The following is a 27,280-nucleotide window of genomic DNA, read 5'->3' as shown; positions in this document are numbered from 1 at the left end:
TGCGCATCCAAGACATACTCGATCTGATCCAACTAAACACTGCTTTCTCACCCAACTCCTAAATGAAAGAACAGTAACACAGCCATCCCGGTTAACCTGTGGAGTTGTTTATTACTACAGGAAATCAACAGTTCAAATAGCTGAGACTATGCTGTCTTCTTGGGACTGAAAAAAGGAAAGCATAATATGAGTTAGCAATACTGACAAGCTAGAAGAATCGGAGATACAGCCAGGAGCACTCAGTTTCAATATAGCTGTTTTAAGGATGCACTTGGCTGTCTCTGCTAAAGTTAAAGGGTCGGCCCCAGGAAGCTATGAGAAAAGCATGTTGGGAAAAAGTTTATACAAGAAAGCAATCTTACACAGAAGAGAGATCATGCGGTCCAGGTAGATGCTGAGGATGGAGATGTTTTTGGTCTGTGCTTACATAGCACCTAACACAATGTGATCCTGGCCCATGAGTGGGGATCATGAGAGCTATTGCAATACAAATGATGCTATCACCTTTGTATCACACAATGAACCTTGTTCATCTAATGAAGTGGGTTTTACCCCGAAAGCTCATGATTCTCTCTCTACATATATTGTTGTTAGTCTCTAAACTGCCACAGAACTACTCGTTGTTTCAGAAGAACAGGTTAACTTGTATGTTAATAACACATGTAGTTATAGATACTAAAATAGAATACCCAAACCTCATGCTTCAAGACGTAAGATGATCGGCAGGCACCAGGAAGCAACATTTCCCTCCATTTAGAGTAGAACTTAAGAGCCCAGTACTTGATACTCCACAGGAAGATAAAATCCATTGTACTGTGTGGCACAGTGTTCTTGTGAAATGTTGTCTAGGGTGGTGAGGGTGGGGATGGTGTTTTGCTGGCCTGCAATGATCAATATACAGCATGCCTGTTAATGGTGTAGGTCTGGCAATCCAGAGGCTTTACACACATGATATAAAGATCTACAGTAATAGAATTCACAGATTATAATGGTCCCTTCTGGCCTTAAAATCATCTAGCCTGACCTGTGTAACACAGGTCATAAAAATTCAACTAGAAATTTTTCCCTTGACCCCATAACTTCTGTTTGAGCTCAAGCATATCTCTGGCAAGCTCCAGTCATGATTTAAAGCCTGAAAGTGATGGAGAATCCACCAGGACTCTAAGTGGGCTGTCCCAATGGATGATTACCCACTCTGTTAAAATGCGCATCTCATTTCCTCTTTTTTTTGCATGTGTGATGATTATGTATTGCGTATATGCATACATTTCAACAGTCAAAGCCATCACGCCACCCCTCTTCCTGTCATGTGCGTGTCCATGATAGGGAACCAGGCGGTGAGTGGCAGACATGGGCCAGGCAGTGAATGCGGAGCAGTGATGGGTCACAGTGATGCGGGACAGTGGAGGATGTGATGGGCGTAGTAACATAGCGGTGATGGGGGCACAGTGATATAAGGCTGTGATGGAGAAGGTAATGGAGGGCAGTGGTGGGGGGTTGAAGTATTGGAGAAAATGCTCCCGTGCAGTGAAGGGGCACCGAGCTGGAGAGAACCAATGGAGTTGATGATGTGCAACAGCGATGGGAGCAGAATCACAAACCAGTGATTGGGCACCGTGGTGTAAGACTCTGGTAATGGGCACAGTGATGGACGAGGCAATCCAGGGCATGGTGATGTGAGGTAGAAAGTGGGGCTGTGATGCAGGACAGTTAAGCTGAGAAATGATGGGGCATGGTGCTGTGGGACAACAGAGGACCTGAGGAATGCAGAGAGATGATGCAAGGCAGCGATGGTGCACAACAGCGTGAGGTAGCATTGGCTGAGGTCATTCAAGGCATCCATGAAGCACAGCAGTGTGGGGCAGCATTGGCTGTGGTGGTGCGGGGCAGCATTGGCTGTGGTAGTGCGGGGCAGCATTGGCCATGGTAGTGCGGGGCAGCGTTGGCCATCGTGGTGTGGGGAAGCATTGGCCGCGGAGGTGCGGGGCAGCATTGGCCACAGTGGTGCGGGGTAGTGGTGGGGCTCAGTGATCCAGTGTGATTAATTCTGCATTTCTGAGCGTTCAGATGGTGAACAGCCTGAACTTTCTTCAGGCTGCTTGTGTTATTTAGGGTTCCTCAAAGGCTGACTTGAGAAACATCAGTGAGCCACTCAGTAAACCAGCAAGCATGAGAGTTCTTGTAACTTAGCAAGTGAGGCAAGTCTCCTTACCAGGCCCAGGCTGTGCTACTGCTGCAGGGTGAGAAAGAAGCCTTTGAGTCTCTCCACATTTGGTTTTCAAGCTGGAGTGTAATGCACCCATGGTTTACCCACGGAATGGCCTTTGATCCTTGTGGTTACTGAGCCAACAGCTAGAGACTGGAAAGTGGACACCAGCTAGCTACTAGATGATGGTACAGAGGGTGTTGCTGTAGCGAAACTGTCTCAGCAGTGCCACCTGTACTTGTAATCTGAAACCATCTTCTCAGTGAATGACACTCATTAATGCCATACTGTACATTCTAAAGTAGCTCATTTACAGAACACAACGTAGCTTGCTGTCCAGACAGATTGAAGGAAAGGAGGGTGATTTGTGAGTCTCATGAAATGAATTCATCTAGTTTCTCCGTGTCGGATCCTCTGTTAGCAATGACTTAAAAGCAAACAGTGAGCCAGGTGGTGTATGAGACACAAAATGAAGCCAGCCAGAGCATCTATCAAAAGAGTTCATAAGCTTAAGCTCCTCTCTTAAAGCAGGTTCTCCTCTGAGGTCTGTGGCATTCTGGCTGGAGTAGAGGATTCTGCCTGCATGAAATTCCTTGCAGGATTGGGGCCTAGAGAACAAACAGAACACACTGAAAAACCCAGAGGAGGGAGTTTATAACAATAAAATATTCCAGCTGCTGTTAAACTCACCACTTGTGGGTAGTGAAGATTCCCAGCTAGCAGATCGAAAGTCTGTATACTGCACACACTCAGAGCTATTGCACATTCCCAGATACTCTTGATACCTGAAATAGCATTTCCCTAGGACTGAAAGAAGGGAGCTGACATGACTGTAGCAGAATGCCACTGGTAGCTTTATTTTAGTCCGATAAAAAAGCAGATATTCTCCACTTACTCTGTACATTCAGAGTCACTTCTTAAAGGCAGTGAAGTTACTCCAGCTCTGCACATGAATCAACATGAATATTTGGCCCCAAACAGCTAATAATTAAGAACACTGCTGGGTTTTTACTATAATGATTTGAAGTGATTAAATTTAGGTATTGAGTAACTACTGAATGTTCTTTATTTTTTCTCTCTATTCTGAAGTATATTTGGTGCTGTCCGAACTGGTGCTTACATGCTGTACATTCTGATGACCAAAGGCCTGAAGCAGTCAGTGTGTGACCAGAGTTTTTACAATGGACCTGTCAGCAAATTCTGGGCTTATGCCTTTGTACTAAGCAAAGCACCTGAATTAGGTGAGTACCTGCTCTCCCTTTTTTTTTTTTTTTTTTTTGGCCTACTGTGCACATTTTGGGCAAAAGAGTTTTTGCAAAAAAACGTGCAAGACCATTCAGTGCTGCTGAAAACTTCTTTTTGGGCTTGTAAATAAAAATGCCAACCCTTCCCCCCATATTTCTCAGTTGCTAACTTTTAAGCCCAATTATGCTAAGATTAGAGCAGTTTAAAGTTGTCCAAGATGATTCACAAGCCCCTCAGGCCATGTCACCTTAGTTTTTAGCAGTTTTGATTTAGTTTAGGTAAACTATGGCTTTTGCTTAGTGCACTCATGCCCTGGAGCTAACCCATGCCATTTAGCCATAGCTACAAGCTGGGGACATTTTAGAACCAAATGAAGCCCACACATTGTTCCCCTCCTGTAGCTCTCCGGTACCCTGGGGATGGTACAGCCTGTTCCTTCCTGGCGCACAATTCCTCCATGGGTCATTGTGGAGGTTAAGTAGGCTCATGGCCCTGTTCCTCCTAGCCCCCTCTCTGGAGCTCTTGGGGCAATGGACAGAGCAGTCTCGGTGCTCCCTCAAACTCAGGGCACCTTATTTCTCTTTGACTTTTTGGAGCGTATGAAAAGAAGCTGAGAGACCTTTTGTGCCTTTGTTTTCCCCACTTTATTTGTACATCTGTGCTAGGGTTAGGGACAACCTATTAGCAGTTCATAGTAGAAGCGGGAGTTACCTAGTGTTATCTGCTCCCTTCTCCTGCTGATTAAGCATAACATTCATGCTGAGGCAATCTCCTCTCCCTCAGGAGGTGACTGGAAGTGTCAAATAAGCCCACATTGTATTGTTTTTTATGTATCTCTTCATAGGGATCCTTGTTTCTCCTATCACCTTATCTAGAGATAAATAAACCTTTATCTAATGAACAACAAATGGTGTATTAGCACTTTATAGACTTAACAAAACATGTAGATGGTATCATGAGCTTTCGTGGGCACAACCCACTTCTTCAGATGACCGGAGTCAAACTCATCTGAAGAAGTGGGCTGTGCCCACGAAAGCTCATGATTCCATCTACATGTTTTGTTAATCTATAAAGTGCTACCAAACCATATGTAGTTTTTTTAAGTTTATCCTGTACAGACTAACTTGACTACCCCCTGAAGCTTTATTTAATGGTTGTACCAGCCAGGGCACTGGAAACTTCATTTCTTCGCGTTCATGATCATAGACTCAGGCCTTCTGCAAATTAGTTTGGCCGTGTCCCCTATTTCTAAATTTAGCACTTGTTAAACTCACTAAACTGCTACTGACCAGGGCTGGATGTCTGCCACTGTGCTAACAACCACGATGTCTTAATTGTAATTGAACTACAGTCAACATACAGATACACTTAAGGCCTGATTCATCCTCTGATATGAACTTTTCACCAGTAAAATAGCATTGACATCAGTGGAATTATACTTCACTTATATCAGCAGAATCAAGTCCATAGGCCTGATGCAATTTGTTCAGAATAAAAAAAGTTTAACAGGAATTATCAGAATGTGCAGCCAGAAAAGGTTATCCAGGCTGAAGTATAAGGAGAAGGTTCTATATAGCCATGTGGAAGTACCCAAAAGCCACCTAGAATCACTAAGAATTGGGAGTGGGGAAGGGACTCAAGAAGTACCCACTGGAAATAGAAATTATTTTAGGTCCAGGTACCTGGGGCTATTGAACTTTGTGCAGCTGGTGGCTCAGGAACACCCCCTACATATTGGTCTCCAGGTCAAGAAAATCTGATGTAACCCATTGTTCAGCATCCTCCCCCTCTCTCCCATTCTTGCCTACAGCAGAGATGAATCTCTTAGAGCTGTCAGCTAAGGTCCTTAACCTCAGGCTGCTAAGATTCTCGGTTTAGCTCTGGAGTTCACAGGTTCAGTAGCTAAGAATAAATATACTGACTGTATCAAGTGTCAAGGGAAAGTTGCAGCCTTAGGTTTATCACTGTACTTTGACTGATTACATGAGGACAAGTCCTGGACCAGTACCCAATCTAGTATGAGACACTGGATTCCTCCCTAACCTTATCTCCCATATATAACCATGTACAAAAAATTCACTTTCAGAGTGAACAGGATGCCCCATGTCAGAAACTGTGAGTGATTACAGATAAACATTAGGGCTGTGTCTAGACTGGCAAGTTTTTCCGCAAAATCATTTGATTTTGCGGAAAAACTTGCCAGCTGTCTACACTGGCCACTTGAATTTCCACAAGAACACTGACGATCTCATGTAAGATCGTCAGTGTTCTTGCGGAAATACTGTGCTGCTCCTGTTCGGGCAAAAGCCCTCTTGCGCAAATCATTTGCGCAAGAGGGCCAGTGTAAACAGCACAGTACTGTTTTCTGCAAAAAAGCCCCGATCGCGAAAATGGCGATCAGGGCTTTTTTGCGGGAAACCGCGTCTAGATTGGCCACGGACGCTTTTCCGCAAAAAGTGCTTTTGCAGAAAAGCATCCTGCCAATCTAGACGTGCTTTTCCAAAAATGCTTTTAATGGAAAAGTTTTCCGTTAAAAGCATTTTCGGAAAATCATGCCAGTGTAGACGTAGCCTAGTAGAGTGATCTGCAGTGTCACTCAGCATCAGCCTTACTGTATGCAAATCTGAAAGCTACACACAATGACATCCAGCTGGAACATCTGGAAGCAAGAGGCTTCAGGTCTCATTCTGCCTCCGTTCTGTTTTATTTGTCCTTTGTGTCTGTACACAGTCTTCCCCCCACTCTCCAAATACACCAGAACCCTAGCTGGCAGTTTGCTTAATATTGTAGTTCTTCTGCCCACCCTCGGATGCATCCTGCATCTTGGAATAGATTTTGTAAATGGTTTTTCTCTGCCACAGTTTTTGCAAGGTGGCTATAAAGTACATACTTAGTAGAAACAACAAGTAGTCGTTAGTCTCTAAGGTGCCACAAGGCTGTTCACTGTTTTCACAGTTATAGACTAACACAGATACCCCTCTGAGACCTTTTATACTTGGTAAAGTATGTTTAGTATGCAGCCTGTATGTTTGTGTCTCACAGGACCTCTCAGTATGAAAGAGAATGATCTTAATGAAAAGTAAGAGACTTTCAGCAGCCCTCCTGTGTTCACTTTTGAGGGTGCAGGTTACTGAAACCTCACAGAGCTGCCCAATTCACTAAATACAGATGAAAAACAAACCTATTCTGGCAGTTTAACAGCAAAACTCAGTTCAGTGGATTTTAGATAAGCAATTTTTCAGCCCGAGAAGGAGACACTGCCCCCTTCTTGCTGTTTCAAACTTTTTGGTTTCTTACTGTTTGAATTACATCAGAATCCACTTTGCATCTGGTTTTATTAAAATCGGAAACTATCTGCTAATAGTCTAGGTTCTAACAAATGTGACTCAGCATTCCTACAGTCAATGAAGCAAACCATGTGCCCAACTGCAGCCTTCATATGTAAGGCATAGATTCAGTTGCCCCCATCACTAATGTTTATCATTTTGATTTTCCAAAGACATACGTGCATAAGAACACACTTTGTTTTCAAACCTGACACTTTCTCCACTATTAATCACAGTCTATAATAAAAGTGTACATTTATGAATAAAATAATTAAGATGAGTGTGGGGGGTGGCAAACAGCGGGAAGAGAAAGAAACAATAAGGCTTTGTCTACACTGCAGGGTTTTGCGCAAAAAGCTTTTTGCAGAAGAGATCTTCCACAAAAACTTCTTGCACAAAAGCATATCTACACCTCAAAAGTGCATCGCAAAAGTGATGTGCTTTTGCGCAAGAGAGTGTCCACACTGCATGGATGCTCTTGCACAAGAAAGCTCTGATTGCCACTATCAGAATGGCCATCAGAGCACCTGTGATTTTTCTGATAGGCTCTTTTTACGCAAGAAATCCTTGCGGAGCATCCACATGTGCCTTTTTGCTCAAGAGCTGTAGCGCAAAAAGAAGTTATTTCTCATGGGGATAGGAATAACTCTACCGGCAAAAGCTCTCTGTCCTGTCAATTTACTGTATTTTTTATTTTTTTTTGCACAAAAATGCGCTTAAGTTGTGGACGCTCCGTCAGTTTTTGCGCAAAAACCTTGTAGTTTAGACATAGCCTAAGTGGAAAGACTACAACATATTTTTGCAGCAGTACCATGAGAATTTGGAAAAAGGGATTTGAGATATTTCAGAATTACCCCATTTTCTCTCTAAAACCAGGAAGTATCCACACTTGCACCCCATCCCCCCACCTCACCTCCCACCAGTGGTACAAATTGTAGCTGGTTCAGCTACAACTTGCACAAGTATCAACTATTCAGATACATATTCAAACTGTTTGAACTGGTGGAGCCCAATGTTGTCATACTAGTCATTCAATCTAAAATAACTTCAGTGCCATTAATGGAGCTCATTACATAGATATATGTGACTGAGAACAGAATTTATTGACCTTAGTCTTAAAAAATGAGTTGAACCTCTCATGACAGCAGGCCCTTCCTTCCAATGTTTGGTACTTCTGGCTCCAGATTGGCTAGAAACAGACCACAGACTTTCTGTGATTTTCACTACTGAGTACATTTAGTCAAGCCACAAGCAGACAGTACAGAAATGTGTGAAAATGAAAACCCTAAAAATTCCCAGAAATTTTCCCCAAAACCTCAGACCTCTTTGGGTAGGAGCTCTGAGTTAAGTTTCAGTGAAAGCTGCAACCAAGATTCTCAAATATAGGTAGTGATTTGGCTGCCTCAGGTTTTTGAGGCATCTTAAATTGACCTTATTTACAGAAATTGCTGAGCACAAGCCCCTGAAGTCCAGTCCTATAGCAGGTGTCCCAAGTTGGACAGTCAAAAAAAATGAGGCATGCAAAATCACTAATTATTTTGAAATTCTTGACTGTACTCATTATTTTATGCTATATCCCACCCTCACTCCCCAGCCACTACAGTCCTTTTAATAATAAAGTAATAGCAGTTACGTCCAAAAAATCCTCTTTGCATGGATGGAAAAACCTAAGGCCTTTAGCATGTAGACTTACTTTCTTTTGTAAATGACCTTTGTGCAGACCAACTGTGTGAGATTTGACAATAATTTGTTCAAGTCATAATATTCTTTATATAAATTCCGAAGTTGTGTACATTTAACCATTTTTTTTATATTTACAGAATCAGACCTTGATTACAAAAAATTTTTTAGACTAGTCGCTCCTGTTCACATTTATATTAACACTCAGAACCACAGGGGTCTAGATATTTATTGGTGAGAACACAATGGCACAAACTCTTCCCTCAGTCACCCAGGATTGTCACTGCCAGGTGTAAATTCTCATGGCCTGATTCTGTAATCCCACTGGACAACACACACAGGGGAGGATAGGTCCCATAAGGAATCATCTTCAATTTGTCACATATGCCAGGATAAAGTGATACAAAGTCTTTGTGCTCTTTGATTGAAATATTCAAATTTTGGGGGGAGGGTTGTCTAAATTTGGACACCTACATCCATATTTAGGCACCTAGTTCAAAAAAGGCTAAGTTGCTACCATTCTCATTGACATTACTGTGAGCAGGGGTTAGAAATCAGACACTTTAATCCGTGTGCCTAAATATATGATCAGGACCTAATTTTAGGCACATGGGTTTGAAAATATTGACTTGAATATTTGTGCTTATAATCTCCAGAACAGCACATAGTCAGTCTTCACTTACTATAGTTAGGTTTTGGTTTGTTAAATATGATTTCCTGGTGTCTGTTAAATACCACTGTTTCCTGCCGTTGCACTGGACAAATGGACATTGCTTGTGTTCAAAACATAAAAGCACGAGTCAAAAATACAGTCCTTATGAGATACCACCAGATATTACCTCCTGAGCAGAGAATGTTTCTAAATTAAGTGATGGGCATTTTGAAAGAGCAGTTGCCCATATCACAAAGATTGGATCCTATGTGTTTTTTCAGACCTCAACTTTTGGTTCCACATCATTAAGATAAAGGGACCTGGGTAACACCTGACTCTGGGCATGAATATAGAAGTAGCTTCTAAACTCCAATAAAGCCTTGAGTATAGGGGTGGTTGGAGCTGAGTTTTTCATCAGTGCCCCAAAATGCTATAATCTAAATAATGTCCCACCATTTTCAAAGGAAAAGATGTGACAGAAACACAAGAATTACAAAGTAGTTTGATTCGCTTCTGATACCTCCCTCCCATCTTCTCTCTTACAGGAGATACAATATTCATTATTCTTAGGAAACAGAAGCTCATCTTCCTGCACTGGTACCACCACATTACGGTGCTGCTTTATTCTTGGTACTCTTACAAGGACATGGTGGCTGGCGGTGGCTGGTTTATGACCATGAACTATGGAGTGCACGCTGTTATGTACTCTTACTACGCCTTGCGGGCTGCTGGCTTCCGAGTCTCACGCAAGTTTGCCATGTTCATCACCTTATCACAGATCACTCAGATGTTGATTGGTTGTGTAGTTAATTACCTGGTCTTCTCCTGGATGCAACAGGGGCAGTGCCACTCCCATGTTCAGAACATCATCTGGTCTTCTCTCATGTACCTCAGCTATTTCGTGTTATTCTGCCATTTCTTCTTTGAGGCCTACATCGGCAAAACCAGAAAAGCAAGGAAGGCTGATTAGTGGTATAAAACAAGACAGAAGCCATAGCTCAGGGTCATCAAGAAAAACAAAAGAAAAACAAACAAAACAAAATGGCACAAGGAAACATGAATGGTGCAGCTAAACCTCGGCAGCTTAGGGACAGCTAGGTTGGTTTAAACCAGTAAGTTTATGATCCTATCATGGTGAGGACTCACTGAATTCTACTCCATCTCTGACGACTGCTGAGGAAAGACATCTTCCTTCTTGTACCTGTCAGCTCTGAAAAAGGAAGGAAAATAACATTTTGCAGGGGAGAAATAAGCCTTGTGCTTCCCCAAAGATGGAAGAAAGACCTTTATAAAAAAATTATTTCTATATCCTTTCTAATCTTTTTTTCTGCATTCAATTTGAACAAAACAAAGCAGAGAGCAGACAAACTATTTGTGTCTATGATACCAGTACAGTTACAAAATTAAAAACTTTATCCTAAAGGGTTGACCTGTTTAGCCCAAATGTGAAAAACGAATGGTTATCTTGAATGTTTGTTATGGAAAGTCATTGAACTAGTGAATGGAGTTGATAAAAGATTGATTTCTCCACTCTGTGATATGCTGTGCATGCAGATTTGGGATGCAACATCTATGCTTTCAGCAGGCAGAGAGGAGCAGTAATTTTTCAAGATTTAAATTTGATGAGATACATATCATATCTCAGAGAGTGCTTTTTCCAAGTGCATTTTCCAATCAAAGTCAAGGAATTTCTGCAGCAGAATAAGGCAGAGGGTTAAATCAATCTCTGTTACATTGCCTGGAGCTAACAACAGAGTAATGGGTGTGGAGGATGAGAACCCCCTAATATTTTTTAACAATTATCTGTGAGTCTCAAATTAATCAGCAGTATTACAGCAGCTGAAGTAAATGAAAGTGGGGAAGAATCAAAAGAAAATTTAGACAGCTAGAGACAGACACTCTATCTACAGAATAGGGCCCTGTGGTACAGCACATATTTTATATTTTTGTGAACTTAAGAAAAAGGTATCTGCAACCGTAATAGCATTCGGCAGGACTGTATGTGACATTGGCTAACACTGTGTTTCTGCATTTGCTTCATGAGCAGTGCAAAGAAGTTTAAAGTGCCCTCCTCTGGTCATGTGGAGATACTACAACAAAACTTACTTGGAATAGTTTTTCTTGAGACTTCTATAGAAATATTATTCTAATGAAATCATTTTGCTGCAACAGCTTAACTATAATGTCCAGGGAGAATTATCCTTAATTGAGAACAATCTGCTTTGTAGCATCCTACTGACCACTTAAGAAGACATCCTGTTCTCAAGTCAGCTACAGATAGGAGAAAAGATATTTCACTCTGCACCTGAAAGGCAGTTAGTTGATAAGAGCCATATTCTTTCAAAGAAAAGTAGATTGCGTTATCTGTAATTTTTCAGTCCTTACAAAGCCAAATAAAATATGTACAAGTTCCTAGTATTTAAAAAAAGCAAGTATGTAAACTTGATGTTAAATGTGTTAATGTAGTATTCTAAATTGTAATCAGTTTGGTAGTTGAACTAAACAATTAGAAGAACTAGATGAACAGAATATGTTCTGCATAGAATATACACAACTAGACCCATACACACATTATGTGACTTGTCAACAAGAAGAAAGTCCAGTGGAAGAGAATCACATTTTCTGGCTAATGCAAAAGATTGTCATTATCTTTTTTGCTTTAATTTGAGATTGTACAGTACAAAGTATTATTATTATTATTATTATTTTGGCTTTAATTGTGCTGACATTCATAAAACAGAGCTGCTTAATATTCTATGAGAGATGACAAGGGCTTTAAGTGTCTCTATGTGAAGAAGAACAAAAAATAAAGTTACATTCCGTATTATGTGAATGCTCTTAAAAGAATCAGAAAGTCCTTGGGGGCCTAACCATAACCATAACAAGCAGAAAAACAAGTTTACATGTGTATTATTTGCATTAGTGATGTTCTGGCCTTATATTATGGTACACAACCAACAGCAAAATGTGATATTCAGTAATGAAGATGACGTGAGCTTAACTTAAAGAACTACTGTATAACTGGAATTATTAGACAAAGCCAATTAAATGTGCAAATGGTGGTATTTCACAGCTTTGGAAGTAGAGAACGATAATCCACAATGAGCTGTTTTCTCCTACTTAATTTTTAGCCTGGCTTAAAGGTAGCAGTAACCGAACAAAAGGAAAATAATTAAGGATGGAAAAGGCAAAATTAAACTTAAATTCAGTCAGAACAGAAGCATCAGTTACAAGCCAATGATTGTGCCATTCCAATGTTCAATTCTTTCTGTGGTCTCTAATCACTTTCTATGCAGACTGAAATGAGGTTATGGAAGTAAACCCACATGTCTTTTGAAATTACGGGTGAAATCCTGACCCCAATGAAAACAATGGGAGTTTTGCCACTGACTTGAATGAAGCTAACATATTTACCTTATAATGCCACTTCTTTCGTCTGCGTAATGAGGAAAATACATTCATTTTAATTTCTTTTATGTTTATGGAAAGGCTCAGTAAACATTACAAATAAGAAGCTAGATCATAGGTATGTAAAGTATTGTGAGTTGATCTCAGTGGTTTAACAGAGGGAAAATAATGCAATAGTTTTTTTTTTAAACAATTATTTCTTTGCAGTATTTTCCAAAAATATTTATGCATTGTGTTTAATCTGTCAACAAATGATACTGCATTTAAACATATAGAGCCAGATTGAAATCTTGGGAATTTTGCCATTGACTTAGACAAAATCAGAATTTCACTCCACCGTGGAGTACATTTATACAGCAAATACAATTACGAGTATATCATGGGTAGACATATCTATGTTAAGTAGATTAAAGTTAGCATGGATAACAGTAGTAAAGGACTACCATGGATGTGTTAGCAAGGACTTCAGCATGAGCTAGTAATCCAAGTACATACTGAAGTCCCCTCAGTCAATGGGAACTCAGCTAGCGAGTAAAGTTTTCATGAAAATAAATGGGACTGTTTACATAAGACCTACTTATTAATGGAGTGCAGGATCGGAATCATATTTGGCAGCATGTCTGAGTAAATTGATAGCTTTACTGAAAATTGAACTGTCATTTACTTTATCTGATGCCATGCCATGGACTCATTTACTTATGCCCTATTTAAATTGCAGTACAGTACAACAGAATTTTTACTGATGAAGTTTTAATGGATTCAAATGTGATATTCTCAATTCCTTTAAATTAGATTTAGTCCAAATACAAAAATCTTTGTTTTTCTATTTTTATTTAAAAAAAAACACACATCCCATTCCAGCCCCTGTCATTTAACCCAATAACATACAGGCGCAGTTTCAGTCCTGGTGTAATTCTACTGACGTTTATACAGTATTGCCAATCCAATCTGTTTGAAATGTATGAGTCAGGCCCTAAAAATGGTGATTTAAAAGGTGTTAGGTTTTTTTTTTTTTCTCTTCAGCATTTTGAGCCTCATAGGCTCACAGTTTCAACGTCTGCTCTACAAACATGAAGGCTTATATTTTGTCAATGAAAGCTTAAGATTTTATTGTCACATGACTCCAGTCACATGATTCTGGGAGCTCAGATTGTATGAAAAACACCAAGTATTGTAGACCTAGGATAAAATCATGACAGTTGTCAGGACAAGTTTATGGCATTCATTTCGACTTCTGAAATCAAGGAAGTTTAACCAATTATAAATTCAGCCCTCTGGGGCCAAATTCTGTTCTGATTTATATAGGTATAAATCCAGTATAATTTCACTGGAGGTAGTGGAGTTACTCTAAATTTACACTCATGCAGCTAAGAGCAGAATTTGGATCTTGCTAAGCAGTGATATTATGTGGTGACTATTTAAAGAAAATATTTTCAGCTGGCTGATAAAATATCAGAAAGTAGTTTAAGTTTGAACTCTCTTTCAGTTATGTCTGTGGGAAAATAACCCATGTGTACAAACATTTGTACAACAGAGTCACAAATGATTTTGTGTTCAATCTCTCAGATGGCACATAAGGATTCTAATCTGGGTGCAAAGGAGAACTACATGGTGTCCACCAGCAGAATGCCACAGTAAACTAACAACCATATTTACGTACAAAATAAGGATATAGTCATGTCAATGGAATACACTCAACAAGCAACCTGAGTAGATGAAATCATGGATTAGGGTGTATGTTATGGGAGATACTACAAGGCAATCCTGTCCTGTTTCCAAGAGATTGTAGTTACTGATAAAAACTATTTACTAATCAGAGTGCAGGTTAGTGTTACAATTAAGACATCAGATGTGAGAGTTTAGAATGTGGATTAGCACCTTTTCTAGAAATGAGTCTAATGTAAAGGCGTTGTATGCTATACCGCTTATACTACTGCGGCTGGTGGAAAACGCTTCAGTGAAATAGTTTGTCCCTATGCATTTTGTGGAGTATTTAATAGTACAATGGCTCCCTGGTCCCTCTCAAGTGTTTTGACAATTTCAGAATTGTTCTGTGGTTTATTTTTAGCTGGTAATCCTCATGATTTGATTTCAGTACGTTTCTTCTCTCTTATAAAGTGAACTCTTGGGAAAACGTGTTAGTTGACAAACAAGTGAGCGAAATTCTTGGTTTTTGATGATCAGTTTTATGTAACAGACTATGTAAGACACAAATGATTGTGACAATGAAAACAGCAGCCTTTCTGAACAGGTGCCAGATACAGTATATTAGCACAGTGTGATGTAGCAAAACAAGTTTGCTTTCTGTTTTGCTGTTTGCTTTCTGTCCTGTACTTCAGAACCACATATAATAGTCTAATATATCTGTCCTGTACTTCAGAACCACGTATAATAGTCTAATATAGTTATATACAGGTATACCTTCTGTATAGTAATAAACTGGCTTTGATGGAGGAAGTAATTTGAACAGATGATGATGAACTCCTACATTGGTGTGATGTCTCTTTCTCCTCCAGGGCCTGATTCGAAGCCCACTGAAGTGGATGGAAAGATATCCATGAACTTCTCTAGATTTTGGTTCCAGGCTTTAAAGTCCAGTCCAACAAGGTGATTAAAGATCCAAATCCTGCTAAGTTCAATGGGTGTTGAGGTTACTCCACACCTCACAGGCCCTAGAGACACTTAAGTCATTAATCCTGAGCCACATTACCCTTCGTAAATGAACTGTAGAAATTATGAGGAGAAATCTTCAATAATTTTCTGTTTTTTTATTTCTGCACATCTTAGGTTCATTTAAAGACAAAAAGATCCCAGTCCTGCAACTGGACCTATGCCTACCTGGAACCAGTTGCAGGATCAGTGCCTTGGTCCAGGGTTTGTTTGTTGTTCTTTTAATATGGAAGCCAAAACCACCGTGGAGGTTTCAAAATAACCAGCTAAGCCAACACACTTTAGATAAGCTTTGACAGTGAGTTCTGCAGGTTGGGAGGTAATGGGCCTTTCCTAAAACTTCAGTATCTGAGTGGAATGCTGCATTTAGCCCAGTCGATGTGTTTCAGTCGTTCCTATTGGACACAGCAGTATTCCTCTTACACAATGAGAAGTCCTTCTTCTTCCTAATCTGAGCAGCTTTTAATCGGCCCATCTGCCTAAAAACATACCCACCCGCCCTGCAGCTCGGATTAACTTTTCTGCTTTCTCAAAATCCATTATACCTTTCAGGCTTCTTGGAGTATTACAGCTCAAGCTAGATTGCTATTCAGATAAGATTAAATGTGTACAATAACTAGGAAAGCGTAATAAGAGAAATATCTTTATTTTGCCATTTTCAAATGGATATTTCACTACATAAAAGGAATTTTATTTTTATTTTGGGGGATATTGATATTCAAAATAAAATGTTAACTTTTGGTTCAAATAAATTATTTTTCTGTGTTTTATTTTCTTATATTACCTCTTGGGGTAATAACTCTATCATTTGTGGTTATAGGGCCACTGAGGCAATTCTTTGGCCATCAAACTATAGTCTTCCTATTGTATCTTTCACTTCATACCCCGCTCCTTGCTATGATGTTTGTACACACACACGTCTCTTTAGTCTTTCTGAATATGTGTACATTTTAGATGCACATAAAAGGAATTTTTATTGGTAACGGATTTTTAAAGGATCATAGTTTTAACTTCAAAAAAGCGCTATCCATAATTTTTATATTACACTCCAGGCCAGATTTAAGGGCAAGAGACCCAGGCAACAGTGTGGGATGTCAGGCTTCTGGAGGGTTGACCTCAGGGTGCTATTTTTGTTGCTACAGGTTGAAACTCTCTAGTCTGGCACTCTCTAATCCGGCAATATTAAAATTAAAGAATTTTAATCCAGTATGATTTTAGTTAACTGGATATCCACTTATCATGTGACTGGCCAAGTTTCCCACGGTCCCACAAAGTTTGTTTACAGCCACCAGTCCTAGCTCTCAGTGTTCTGTGCTGTTATTTCACTCTAATTTACTCCTAAATGTCTTCTAAGATCTCAGTAAGCAGTGGAAGTGTTGGTAATGCTGCTACACAATACTGACCTCCCTTTCTTTGGCAAATTCTCTTGTTTCAGCAGTGGTCAGGTCCCAATGGTGCTGGACTAGAGAGGTTCAACCTGTAGCAACAAAAGGGAAAACAGTGATTGAAGTAAAATGTTTCTGGTATTTTATAGTCAAAAGCTTAAGAAATGGAGGCAGGGGGCATCAAAGACATTCCTTGCCTGGGGCGCCATTTGGGCTAGGCCAGTTCTCTGCATGAAAAGTACTCTGAGTGAAAGGGAGGGATGCTCAAACAAAGGAAACAATCCTTTGAGAAACTGTACGCTCCTTTGCTTCCATAAAACTGAAAGAGTCACAGTAACTTCTACTAAAGTTTTCTGAGCATGTCTCCCCTTTCGTAAGGAGTTCTTCCCAAGCTCTATGTGCCCTTTAAGCCCCTTTACATGGGCTTCTTTAACCATCAAACCATGTACTCAGCCACATGGACTGTTCCAGTGGTCTTCCCACATTTTTATTAGTCCCCACACCTCACCCTGTATTTTATTCTTCTTAGCCCACACATCTTCAGAGGAAAACTGCTGGCCTAGCACACAAGAGTTTCCATAAAAGCTATATATAATGGTCCATTTTGCAACTCTACTTTTTAACATTAAACACAATGTTGCTTGACCCATGCCTTTCCAGAGCGAATCACAGTTAAACCACTGACAAACTCCACTACCGAAACATAAACACATTCTTCCATAGCCCTATATAAAAAAACATACTTTTTTTTAAAATGTTGTTATTAAACCAAAGCCATATGGTATATATATCCCTTTGGTATATATGGTCATGTCAATTTTCTTCCACAATTTGATCTGAGGAATTGGGTCTGGCCCATGAAAGCTCATCACCTAATAAACCATCTTGTTAGTCTTTAAAGTGCTACATACTTCTGTCTTTTGTTTCAGCTAGACTAGACTAACACGGCTACATCTCTATTAATATGTAGTTTAACTAATTGTAATACAATTTTAGTGTATACACATATTATTTTGCTGGAGAATAGTCATACTTCGCTTTTAAGTACTGCTTCTCAGCCGGCATTTTCAAAGGACCTTACAATGGAAGGTAAGCATCAATTCCACAGCTCTGGAAACTGAGACATAAAACAATGAAGCAATGTGTCCAAGGTCACCCAGCGGGTCAGTGACAGAGTCTGGAATAAGAAAACAGATGTTCTTAGTAATGCTTTTGTCACTTGCACTGCTAAAGATCTTGTTCTATGTATGAAAATGCAAGCCAGCGGTGTGTTAAATTTTATATTGATTAAATACAAAAAAGTATTCCAGAGTGCTCTTAAAAGATGGGGATGAGGGTTGATTATATTCTGTTCTTAACACACTGCTGAGGTCAAGTACTGGAGCCTATCTGGTATGTAGGAGGCCCTTAGGAAATGGAACAACAGTAGAGATGGGCCAAAACAAGAATCCCTTATTTAAGCCCCTTGGACTTTGAGAAGTCAGAGTGGATTCACAATTTAATCCACCTCTATATTTATTCTCAACCGTTTTAGATCCAGGGCAGACCCAAAACCAGTGAGATCTGATTTCTGGATCACAGATTTTCTGCCAAAAATGGAGAAAAACCACTTGGTGAGTGGATAACCTGTTGTGTTTTTTACCATCTGAGGCCAGTATTACCCCTGAGATTTCAGTGTCAATAACTTTGAACTCATGACTTCATTGAGCCTTGAAGTCAAACCCAAACTTAAGCCAAATGCAGAACCAAATACTGACCTCCCCCCTCCTTGGGTGCTTTTTCTGAGAGCATGTGGGCCATCTAAGGCTCTACATGAAGCAAAAATGAAGCCGCTAGATGAATAGTGCTGTATATAATTCTCAGGCAGCTACTTGATGCTTAATCCTTTGCGGAAAAGGCTATTTCATAATTTATGCAAACATGCGCACCCTCTGCATTCCCTCCCCCAATCCCACGCTAAGCATTTGTTTGTTTGGAAATGGCCAACAACAGTTAAAGATGGAGCAAGATCATCCCACAATCAAACCATAGAGCCATACCTTTGCTTTTGTAAATTCATCAGATTTATGGGCCAATTTTCAAAGCGGTATGCAGACTATTCAATACAAAATACAGCTCCTATCCTTGCTGATGAAATGAATTCCCTGCATAGCAAATGGAAAATGTATCCCTTACAGCTTAGCTTTTGTCTGTTTGTTTAATGATTAATCTTAACTAATTGTACAAATAGCACAGGACATTTTCCCAACTGGGATGTGGTTTTTGTCCCCTCAGGTGCATCAGCAACCATCTTAACATCGCATAGTAATGATATCATATTATGTCAGTATTATGCAAAACTACTAAGTAGTCTGATAATTAGGCAAAGTCTTAAGAAAACCCACAGTGTTACATTAAATAAGTGACTTTATTCAGTAAAAACTACTCTATTCTACAGCAAGGCCAAATATTATTACTTATTTCATACTGTGGATGCTGACTGTTAGTAAAAAGTGAACACATCCAAAGTAGCTTTACTACATTTAATGGAGTTATGGGATTATGTCAATGTAACTGAGATCAGAATCTAGTCCAAGCTGTCTTTATACAATATAAAACAATATTACACTTATTGTATAATTATAACCCCCATTTTCCCCTCTACCTTAATTCAATAAGATTTTTGTGGACTAAAAATAATGTGATAATCCTGCATAATGCTGAGTGGAAAAGTATCCCTTACCTTACTACACCACCATCAAAATGTCATAATTTACCAAAATCACAGCTGAAAAATACTAAGATCACAGTTTTTCTGCACAATAAATCCAAACCGACTCTCAAAATTACAGTATTTGACAAATAACCTAAGCCATATGATTAATACATGCTTAGGGCCTCTCACCCTAAATAATCAAGTCTGAAATGTGTGCATCAAATACATTTTCTTCAGTAACTAACATTTTAGAAGGGTGTATTCACTGCAGGTGGGCACCTGTAGAATATAGCAGGTTCTCCACATCTAGTGACCCCTGTCAGTGGCCATTCTGGTCCTGCAATGCTCTGCCTTTTCTCATGACTTAAATCTCCCCCCTTGGCTAGGTCTCATCCCTTCTGAAGCAATAAAGTTCAGCAAAAATATAAAATGTTCAATCTCCTGAAAGGATTTTTGCCCCTGAGGTTCATGAACATGTCTCCTTGGGCCTTCTAGCAGTCCATAGGCCCCCTGTATCAGGGTTTCATGTCACCTGACCAGCGGTTGGCAGGCAAATTCAAACCCACTCTGGACACCATCTAGGATTGTCATCTTTGAGGCATAAGTGGGATTATTTTAAACACATAAAATTGAACATCTGTCAGTTTTTACTGAGTCCCTTACAGATTTCCTGAGACATCTAGTGGAACAAAGGGATACTCTCTGGACAGGTAGCAACCCTAGCTGCAGCCCAAAAAATATAGTGTGTGTGAAGTAAAGCTTCATTCTTGTTCATAGCTTGTGTACCATACAGGTTTTTAGCTCAAAGTACTTATATATAGCTAGTTATTAGACCTCAAGTATGGTTTAAATTAGAAAATTTAAAAGACCCCGTAGGGATTTACTTTCTCAATCTTATTCTAGGCATGTTGTCCATTTACTGTTGTGTGACTAGAAAGAGCGAGTTAATGGAGCAAGCTCTGCACGCAATACTGAATTAGTTCAGTTTTCTACTTTCCGTCTGGAACGTTCTTCTTTTCCTAGGATTACATACAGATCATTAGACAACAGTGAATGAAACACCAAGAACTAAATGGTGATGGACAGCATGCTGGTACGTGGGCGTGAGAATTCCCCTCACAGTTCTGTGCACTGATGCAGATACCGATGCAGCAGTAAGCAGTCACTCCAAAGCCAGTCACTTCCACTGCAGAGCCAGTAAATTGGGGAAGGTGGCAATGTTGCAATTAAGCACCATTTACAGTACCATAGAGCTTCTTTTTTTTAAAAAAAAAATGTAAAACGTTGCAAATACTTTACTCTTACAATTTAAAGTAACAGACTTGAACAGGCTTATTTAAGGTTTTTTAAACATGTGTCCTAAAATATAACCCCTTACATTAATACAAGGCAACAATTTGGGCCATGCCTTGAAAAAGGGAAGTTCTTATGTTGCACCACCCTGGGAAGTATTGTGCTTCAGAAGGCAAAATTCCTCTTTCCCCGCTCTGAGGTAGTATTTTGGACCCCTGCGTGCTCACTCAGCGGCACTAAGTAGTGAGTTGGTGGGTGATACCAAAGCTCCTCCCAGTCCATGCTCCTGTGTTAGCTGAATAAGATAACAGGGCAAAGGAGACACTAAATCAGTTTCTTTTTCTTTCTAATGGATATTGCTCTTTGTGGTTTTCTTAGTCCCAGCAGCCTCTCACACTCTTAGCCTCATGTTAAACATCCATCATTGTGGCACCTGTAAACATCTGCAGATCCTTTTCTTCTTAGTGCCATCATATGTCTGTCTGTTTGTGTAGGTAACAGAGAAATGCCAGCTGTTGAAATATCTGTTTCTGTACCTTAAGACATTGGGCTCTGGAAGTCTGCTTGTATTACTGAGGAAATATAAAGTCTCATCATTTGATACAATCACTGGGTCCCTAGACATGGTTTGTACAGGATTCTTGATGCTCTTCATATACTAAATGCATATCAGTTAAGTATATCATTATTATGCATATGTGTTGCACTAGCTCTTAAAGGATTCCACAAGGCTGTGGTTCATTTGCGCTTGTCATTGTATATGTAGTAAGTGGGCAGCCTCTTCTAAAGAGCTTGCACTCTGCTTTCTAGATAAGATTTGGAAGGTTTCTTTCCCATTTATAGAACTGTATGTATCTGATGGGGTGAACTTCCCCACTGAAGAGCTGAGCCAGGTGGGCTAAATTAGGCTGCAAACAGGGGAGCTGAAGATTGGAGGCAGTAGAGTAAAGAAAGCTCAGCTGGGCAGAAAGTCTAGCAATCCTAGCAGTGAGGCAGGACATGGCTGTTGGAAAGGCTGCAGGAAAACAGGCAGCAGCCTCACCCAAGGTAGAGGGCTCTTGGGGCTGGTTCTCTCAGTGAGAGAAGGGGAACCAGAATGGAAGGAGCAGTCAGGGCAGGGAGAGGAAGTGCTGAGCTATGGGTCCCTGGACTGGAACCCAGAGAAGAGGGGGAGATTGGGTTCCTCTACCAGTCATTGAGGTACTGAGGCATAGAACTGAGGCAGTGAATGGGAAGACTGCCTAGAACTGGACTGGACTGGACTGGACTCTACAAGGGAGAACACTGAGTGATCCTGATGCAGATGCTGGAGGCCCTGGAGCAGGAGGTCTGCAGACCAGAGTCCTAGTGATGGTGTGTGAACCACAGATGAGGATATCTGCCTCCGGCATGAAACCACAGCGTGACCAGGAAGATGTGCCAGAGCAATGGTGAGTAGTGCATCCTGCGACAGTTTCTCTTGAAAGATCTCTCTCCCTCTTTGACAAAGGAATGACATACATTTTCCACCTGCTGAAATACAGATGTGTGTTTTAACTATTGTATTCATTGCAGGATTTCTCCTCCCTCCCCCCTGAATAGCCTATCAAACCCCAAGGACACATTAGAGTAAGACTTGGCAAAGTTAGCTCAGATTAATCTATGCACCTAGCAACTATTCAATATGGTATATAATGAACAAGAATTGGTGGTTGGTTTGTATTTCCTGAATGACTCAGCATAGCTCACTCAATGGCTTTTTACATAGCAGCTGAGTTGTGTTTCTTTTTTCTAATGCACTGCACCTGCTGTCTAAATGCAGCATCTTATTGAAAGTGAATTTAATCCATCCTTTGATAAGATGCCCAGTGTGTTATAGCTCAGCATGATAAATAGATTGTTGCATACAGACTAGATATATTGACTCTCTTCCAGAAGGTTGTCTTGTCCTTTGCTGCAAAATATGTGGAAGAATGAAAAATTAATCAGAATTGAGAGAGAATTCTCAGAGTTCTGTTGGAACCAGACATTGACAGAATACCACCTCCATCTTATGTTGCATGGAAAATGAATCAATTTTCACAAACTATGCTGACTTCAGATTTCAAACTTTTTACTTTACAGGGTTCAAAACGGCCCCATTTTTCACATTTTTGGTGACACTTCTGCTACTTTTAAAATCTATTTTAGGTTTCTCAAATATGGTTTCACTAAAAAAAATCTTTAACTATTTTGACTTTGTAAAAATCTTCTATTTTCACCAAACATTTCACTTTGGACAAACTGTCAGTTTTGACACAACCTCATGTGAAAAATTGGCCCGTGCTATGCTTAGCCCAGCAGGTAGATGGTTCAAACTGCAGATGTTATTGAGCTTTCTCCATCAGTTTTCAAAGTATCTGTGGCTCAAGCCATGGAAACTGTTCACTTAGCAGCTCAGCTACAGTGAGGAAGTTGGTCCATATTCACCTTCACAGGGATTTCATTGTACAGAGGGGACTCACCATGTAAAGTAGCACCACTGCACTCAGGGGAATCGCTTTAGGTTGTGGAAGGATGCTGCTGTGAGAAGACACCCATCTCCACAGTTCTCCCCTTTCCAACCTACACAGGTATTTCCACAGGAGGGGAAGGGAAAGGCCCATGTCTCAGAGTAATGGCTCCCATGCCCACACTAAGTCTTGATCTAGCTACACTCTTCAGCTTATTTTTCTGCGTATTCCTCTCTCTCTCTCTCTCTCTCTCTCTCTCACACACACTCTTTAACTTGTTTTGTTTGTAATCCTTCTTCTCACTGGTAGCTCTTTTCTAGTCCCAGGTCTTTCTCCCCCTTCATCCCTATCACCCAGTGCCTGCTCTCACATTCTGGCTGACCATTCCTGTTACATAGAATCATAGGGCTGGAAGAGACCTCAGGAGATCATCAAGACCAGCCCCCTGCCCAAAGCAGGACCAATCTCCATCTATTACAGTGCTTATCCAGCTGCCCAGTACTACAGGTCTACTAGGAACCAGTGCTGGAAGATCAATCCCATTTATCAAATACCTGAGCAGATGCTGGATGTGGTAGCTGTAGCCAGCTGTGGCTGGGCAGAAGCTTTTCCAAGGGAAGCTTGTACCATGTCCTGGAGGAGTCTTGTGCCTGTTAGGGTTATATGCAAATGAAATTTTAATGTGCAAATGCCTCGTACATTTCAATAGGATTTTGTTGAAATAAATCATTCTAGTCTTTGGGTGGGGAAACGTGAGCTACAAAGTAAATATATGAATACAAGACTGAGTTGCATATAAATAATTTAATCAAAGCAGCAGAAATGCAGACACCAATATGGAACTTATTAGTCACTTGAATAGTCCCACCAACTCTAGTAGGTCTCCTTGTGTCGGCGAGTCCCTGCCAGATCAGACCTACTGGACATTGCAGAAGCTCTTTCAAATCACCGGGCTGTGCTAAGAGGCTCTGCCAACCACCACTCTCATGAGCTGGGATTGTCAATAAAAGACAATCAGTGCCGGAAATTGGGTTTGATTGCTAGTGCTGAGCAGCTTGCTTTCTAAATACAGATGGGTAACACTGCTCCCCTCTGAATGGTGTTTCTTTAAGAGATGGGCCTTATAAACTATTTCTGTCTAATTTCAGTGGGATACATCCTCTGCTCCAGCCAAGTGTGTTCATTTTTCCGGGTTCAAAAGGGCCCCACTTACCACTCATTTGATGACATTTTTGCTACTTTTTAAATCCATTTTAAGCTTATCAAAAAAGGTTTCCGTGGGGGAAAAAAAAAAGCTGGACTGTATCATCTTAGGACCTAGTGTATATCTGTGTGTGTGTGTGTGTGTGTGTGTGTGTGTGTGTGTGTGTGTGTGTGTGTGTGTGTTTCAGTGAGACCCTTGGAGATGTTTTCACAGTGCTATGCCATTCTTGTCTCGGGAGCCACATGCAGTGCACTCACAGCTGTATTGCACTGCCCCAGCTATGCGGAGACAGTCCCCGGTCCACTCTGGGTACAGCAAGTCACTTGTGATTTAGGATGTGGATTAGGGTCGGGGCAGCCCGTGAGGCTAGGCGAAGTAGGCAGTTGCCTAGAGCGCCGCTGGCCCGGGCACCCTGTGATGATGTCACAGCCATTTATGGCCGTGCAGGGTGGGGTGCCAATTGCGCCACCCACCTGGAGTGTCAGCTGCCACAGCCAGCCTCAGGCCTCTCCTGATTAGGGTTACTAGCAGGGGGTGATTAGGGGTTTGGAACAGGTCCGATATGAAGAGAGGCTAAAGCAACTGGGACTTTTCAGTTTGGAAAAGAGAAGACTAAGGGGGGATATGATAGAGGTATATAAAATCATGAGTGGTATGGAAAGGGTGAATAAAGAAAAGTAATTTATTAGTTCCCATAATATAAGGACTAGAGGACACCAAATAAAATTACTGGGTAGCAGGTTTAAATCTAATAAGTGAAAGTTCTTCTTCACACAGCCCATAGTCAACCTGTGGAACTCTTTGCCAGAGGAGGCTGTGAAGGCTAGAACTATAACAGAGTTTAAAGAGAAGCTAGATAAATTCATGGAGGTTAGGTCCATAAAAGGCTATTAGCCAGGGGGTAGGAATGGTGTCCCTTGCCTCTGTTTGTCAGAGGCTGGAGATGGATTGCATGAGACAAATCGCTTGATCATTGTCTTCGGTCCACCCCTCCGGGGCACTTGGTGTTGGCCATTGTCGGCAGACAGGCTACTGGGCTAGATGGGCATTAGTCTGACCCAGTACGGCCATTCTTATGTTCTTATGTTATGCTGGGTGGAGTCAGTGCAAAAACTTTTGCAGGAGCATTTCTTGCCAAATTGGTATCATACCCCTTAACATTAGAATGGTATGAAATATTCACTAAGGGCCTTGCAAATTGTAAGGGCGTGATGAAGTGTATTCTCACACTGGCACCTCAGTATAAAGTAGGCCACGTGAGCCTAATTGACCAATTAAGCAGCCAACGGGGAGTGGGCTATAAGGAGGCCACTAATTAGGCAGGTAGAGCTGGGCAGGAACAGGAGGGGCCTGTAAAAAACCAACGAGCTGCAAGAAAAGCAGGCTAAAGTTATTTCCTGAGAGGAGGGAGTTAAGAGCTGGGTGTATAAGCAAGGATGGGAACCAGTTATGCAGGAAGAAGCCCAGAGAAACAGTAGCAAAGGTTAAGATGGTTCATGCCTTTGCTGTATGCTATAGGGTTCGTCTATTGGTTCCTGGTGTTGGAGATGTCAGCCAGGCAGCTGCTCTGGATGGGCTGTGATTTTCCAGGAAGGTGAAGCACCTTAGTGAGCCAAGCCATAGACCGGAAGTTGCTGCTTTGAGGGAGAGAGGCGGTAGATAGGGAAGAAGCAGCACCTAGCAAGCTGATGACCAGGAATTGGCAACATAAGCAGTGAGGAAATGTTGTCACTTTGGGCGTAGCTGGCTTTGCAGAAAAATCTGCAAAATTTCACTAAGGGGAAAAAAATCAATTTAATGTTGATAAATGTAAAGTAATGCACATTGGGGAAAAAATAATCCCAACTATACATACAATATGATGGAGATTAACTTAGATATAACTACTCGAGAGAGATCCTGGAGTCATTGTGGGTAGTTCTCTGAAAACATCCACTCAATGTGCAGCGACAGTCAAAAAAGCAAATAAAATGCTAGGAATCATTAAAGAAGGGATAGAGAAAAATACAGAGAATATTTTATTGCTTCTATATAAAACCATGGTACACCCACACCTTGAATACTGCATACAGATGTGGTTGCCTCATCTTCAAAAAAGATGTATTGGTAGGATTACCATATTTGAACTTGCAAAACAGAGTACTATATAGTTATATATAGTATATAACACAATAATGCAACGTGAGTTAGTAGATACTGATACAGATACACTCCGGCTGCGTCTAGACTGGCAAGTTTTTCGGAAAAACTTGCCAGCTGTCTACACTGGCCACTTGAATTTCTGCAAGAACACTGACGATCTCATGTAAGATTGTCAGTGTTTTTGTGGAAATGCTATGCTGCTCCCGTTCAGGCAAAAGCCCTATTACGCAAATGCTTTTGCGCAAGAGGGCCAGTGTAGACAGCTAAAAACTGTTTTGCACAAAAAAGCCCCAATGGCAAAAATGGCGATCGGGGCTTTCTTGCGCAAAACCACCTCTAGATTGGCATGGATGCTTTTCCGCAAAAAGTGCTTTTGCGGAAAAGCGTCCGTGCCAATGTAGACGCTCTTTTCCGCAAATGCTTTTAACAGAAAAACTTTTCCGTTAAAAGCATTTGCGGAAAATCATGCCAGTCTAGACGTAGCCTCCCTCTCAAGAGTGGGAGGGAGGCTTTTTCGAAAGTTCAAATATGGTAACCCTAATGGCATTGGAAAAGGTTCGGAGTAGGGCAACAAAAATTATTAGGGGTTTGGAGCATGTCCCATATGAAGAGAGATTAAAAAGACTGACACTTTTCAGCTTAGAAAAGAGGAGACTAAGGGTGCGGGGGTATGATAGAAGTCTATAAAATCATGACTGGTGTAGAAAAAGTGAATAAGGAAAAGTTATTTACTTGTTCCCATATATAAGAACTAGGGGTCACCAAATGAAATGAATAGGTAGCAGGTTTAAACCAAATAAAAGGAAGTTTTTCTTCACTCAGCTCACAGTCAACCTGTGGAACTCCTTGCCAGAGGATGTTGTGAAGACTAAGACTTGAACAGGGTTCAAAAAAGTGCTAAAT

At 40.8% G+C, this 27,280-nt stretch overlaps 1 protein-coding gene across 6 annotated transcripts in view; it reads left to right on the top strand.

Annotated features, from left to right (window-relative positions):
- Positions 1 to 15,939, top strand: part of ELOVL6 (ELOVL fatty acid elongase 6) — a 115,077-nt gene extending 99,138 nt beyond the window's left edge. For all 6 annotated transcript variants that reach the window (XM_006119277.4, XM_006119276.4, XM_075929723.1 and 3 more), the window contains exons 3-4: positions 3,296 to 3,447; positions 9,655 to 15,939. In XM_006119277.4, coding sequence (XP_006119339.1) covers positions 3,296 to 3,447; positions 9,655 to 10,079 — 577 coding nt within the window. In that variant the 3' untranslated portion in view covers positions 10,080 to 15,939. The remainder of the gene's footprint in view (positions 1 to 3,295; positions 3,448 to 9,654) is intronic.
- The last annotated feature ends 11,341 nt before the right edge of the window (positions 15,940 to 27,280 follow it).

This window comes from Pelodiscus sinensis, chromosome 5 (genome assembly GCF_049634645.1).
Source record: "Pelodiscus sinensis isolate JC-2024 chromosome 5, ASM4963464v1, whole genome shotgun sequence".
Lineage (NCBI taxonomy): Eukaryota > Metazoa > Chordata > Testudines > Trionychidae > Pelodiscus > Pelodiscus sinensis.
This window is presented reverse-complemented; position numbering and strand designations above follow the sequence as displayed.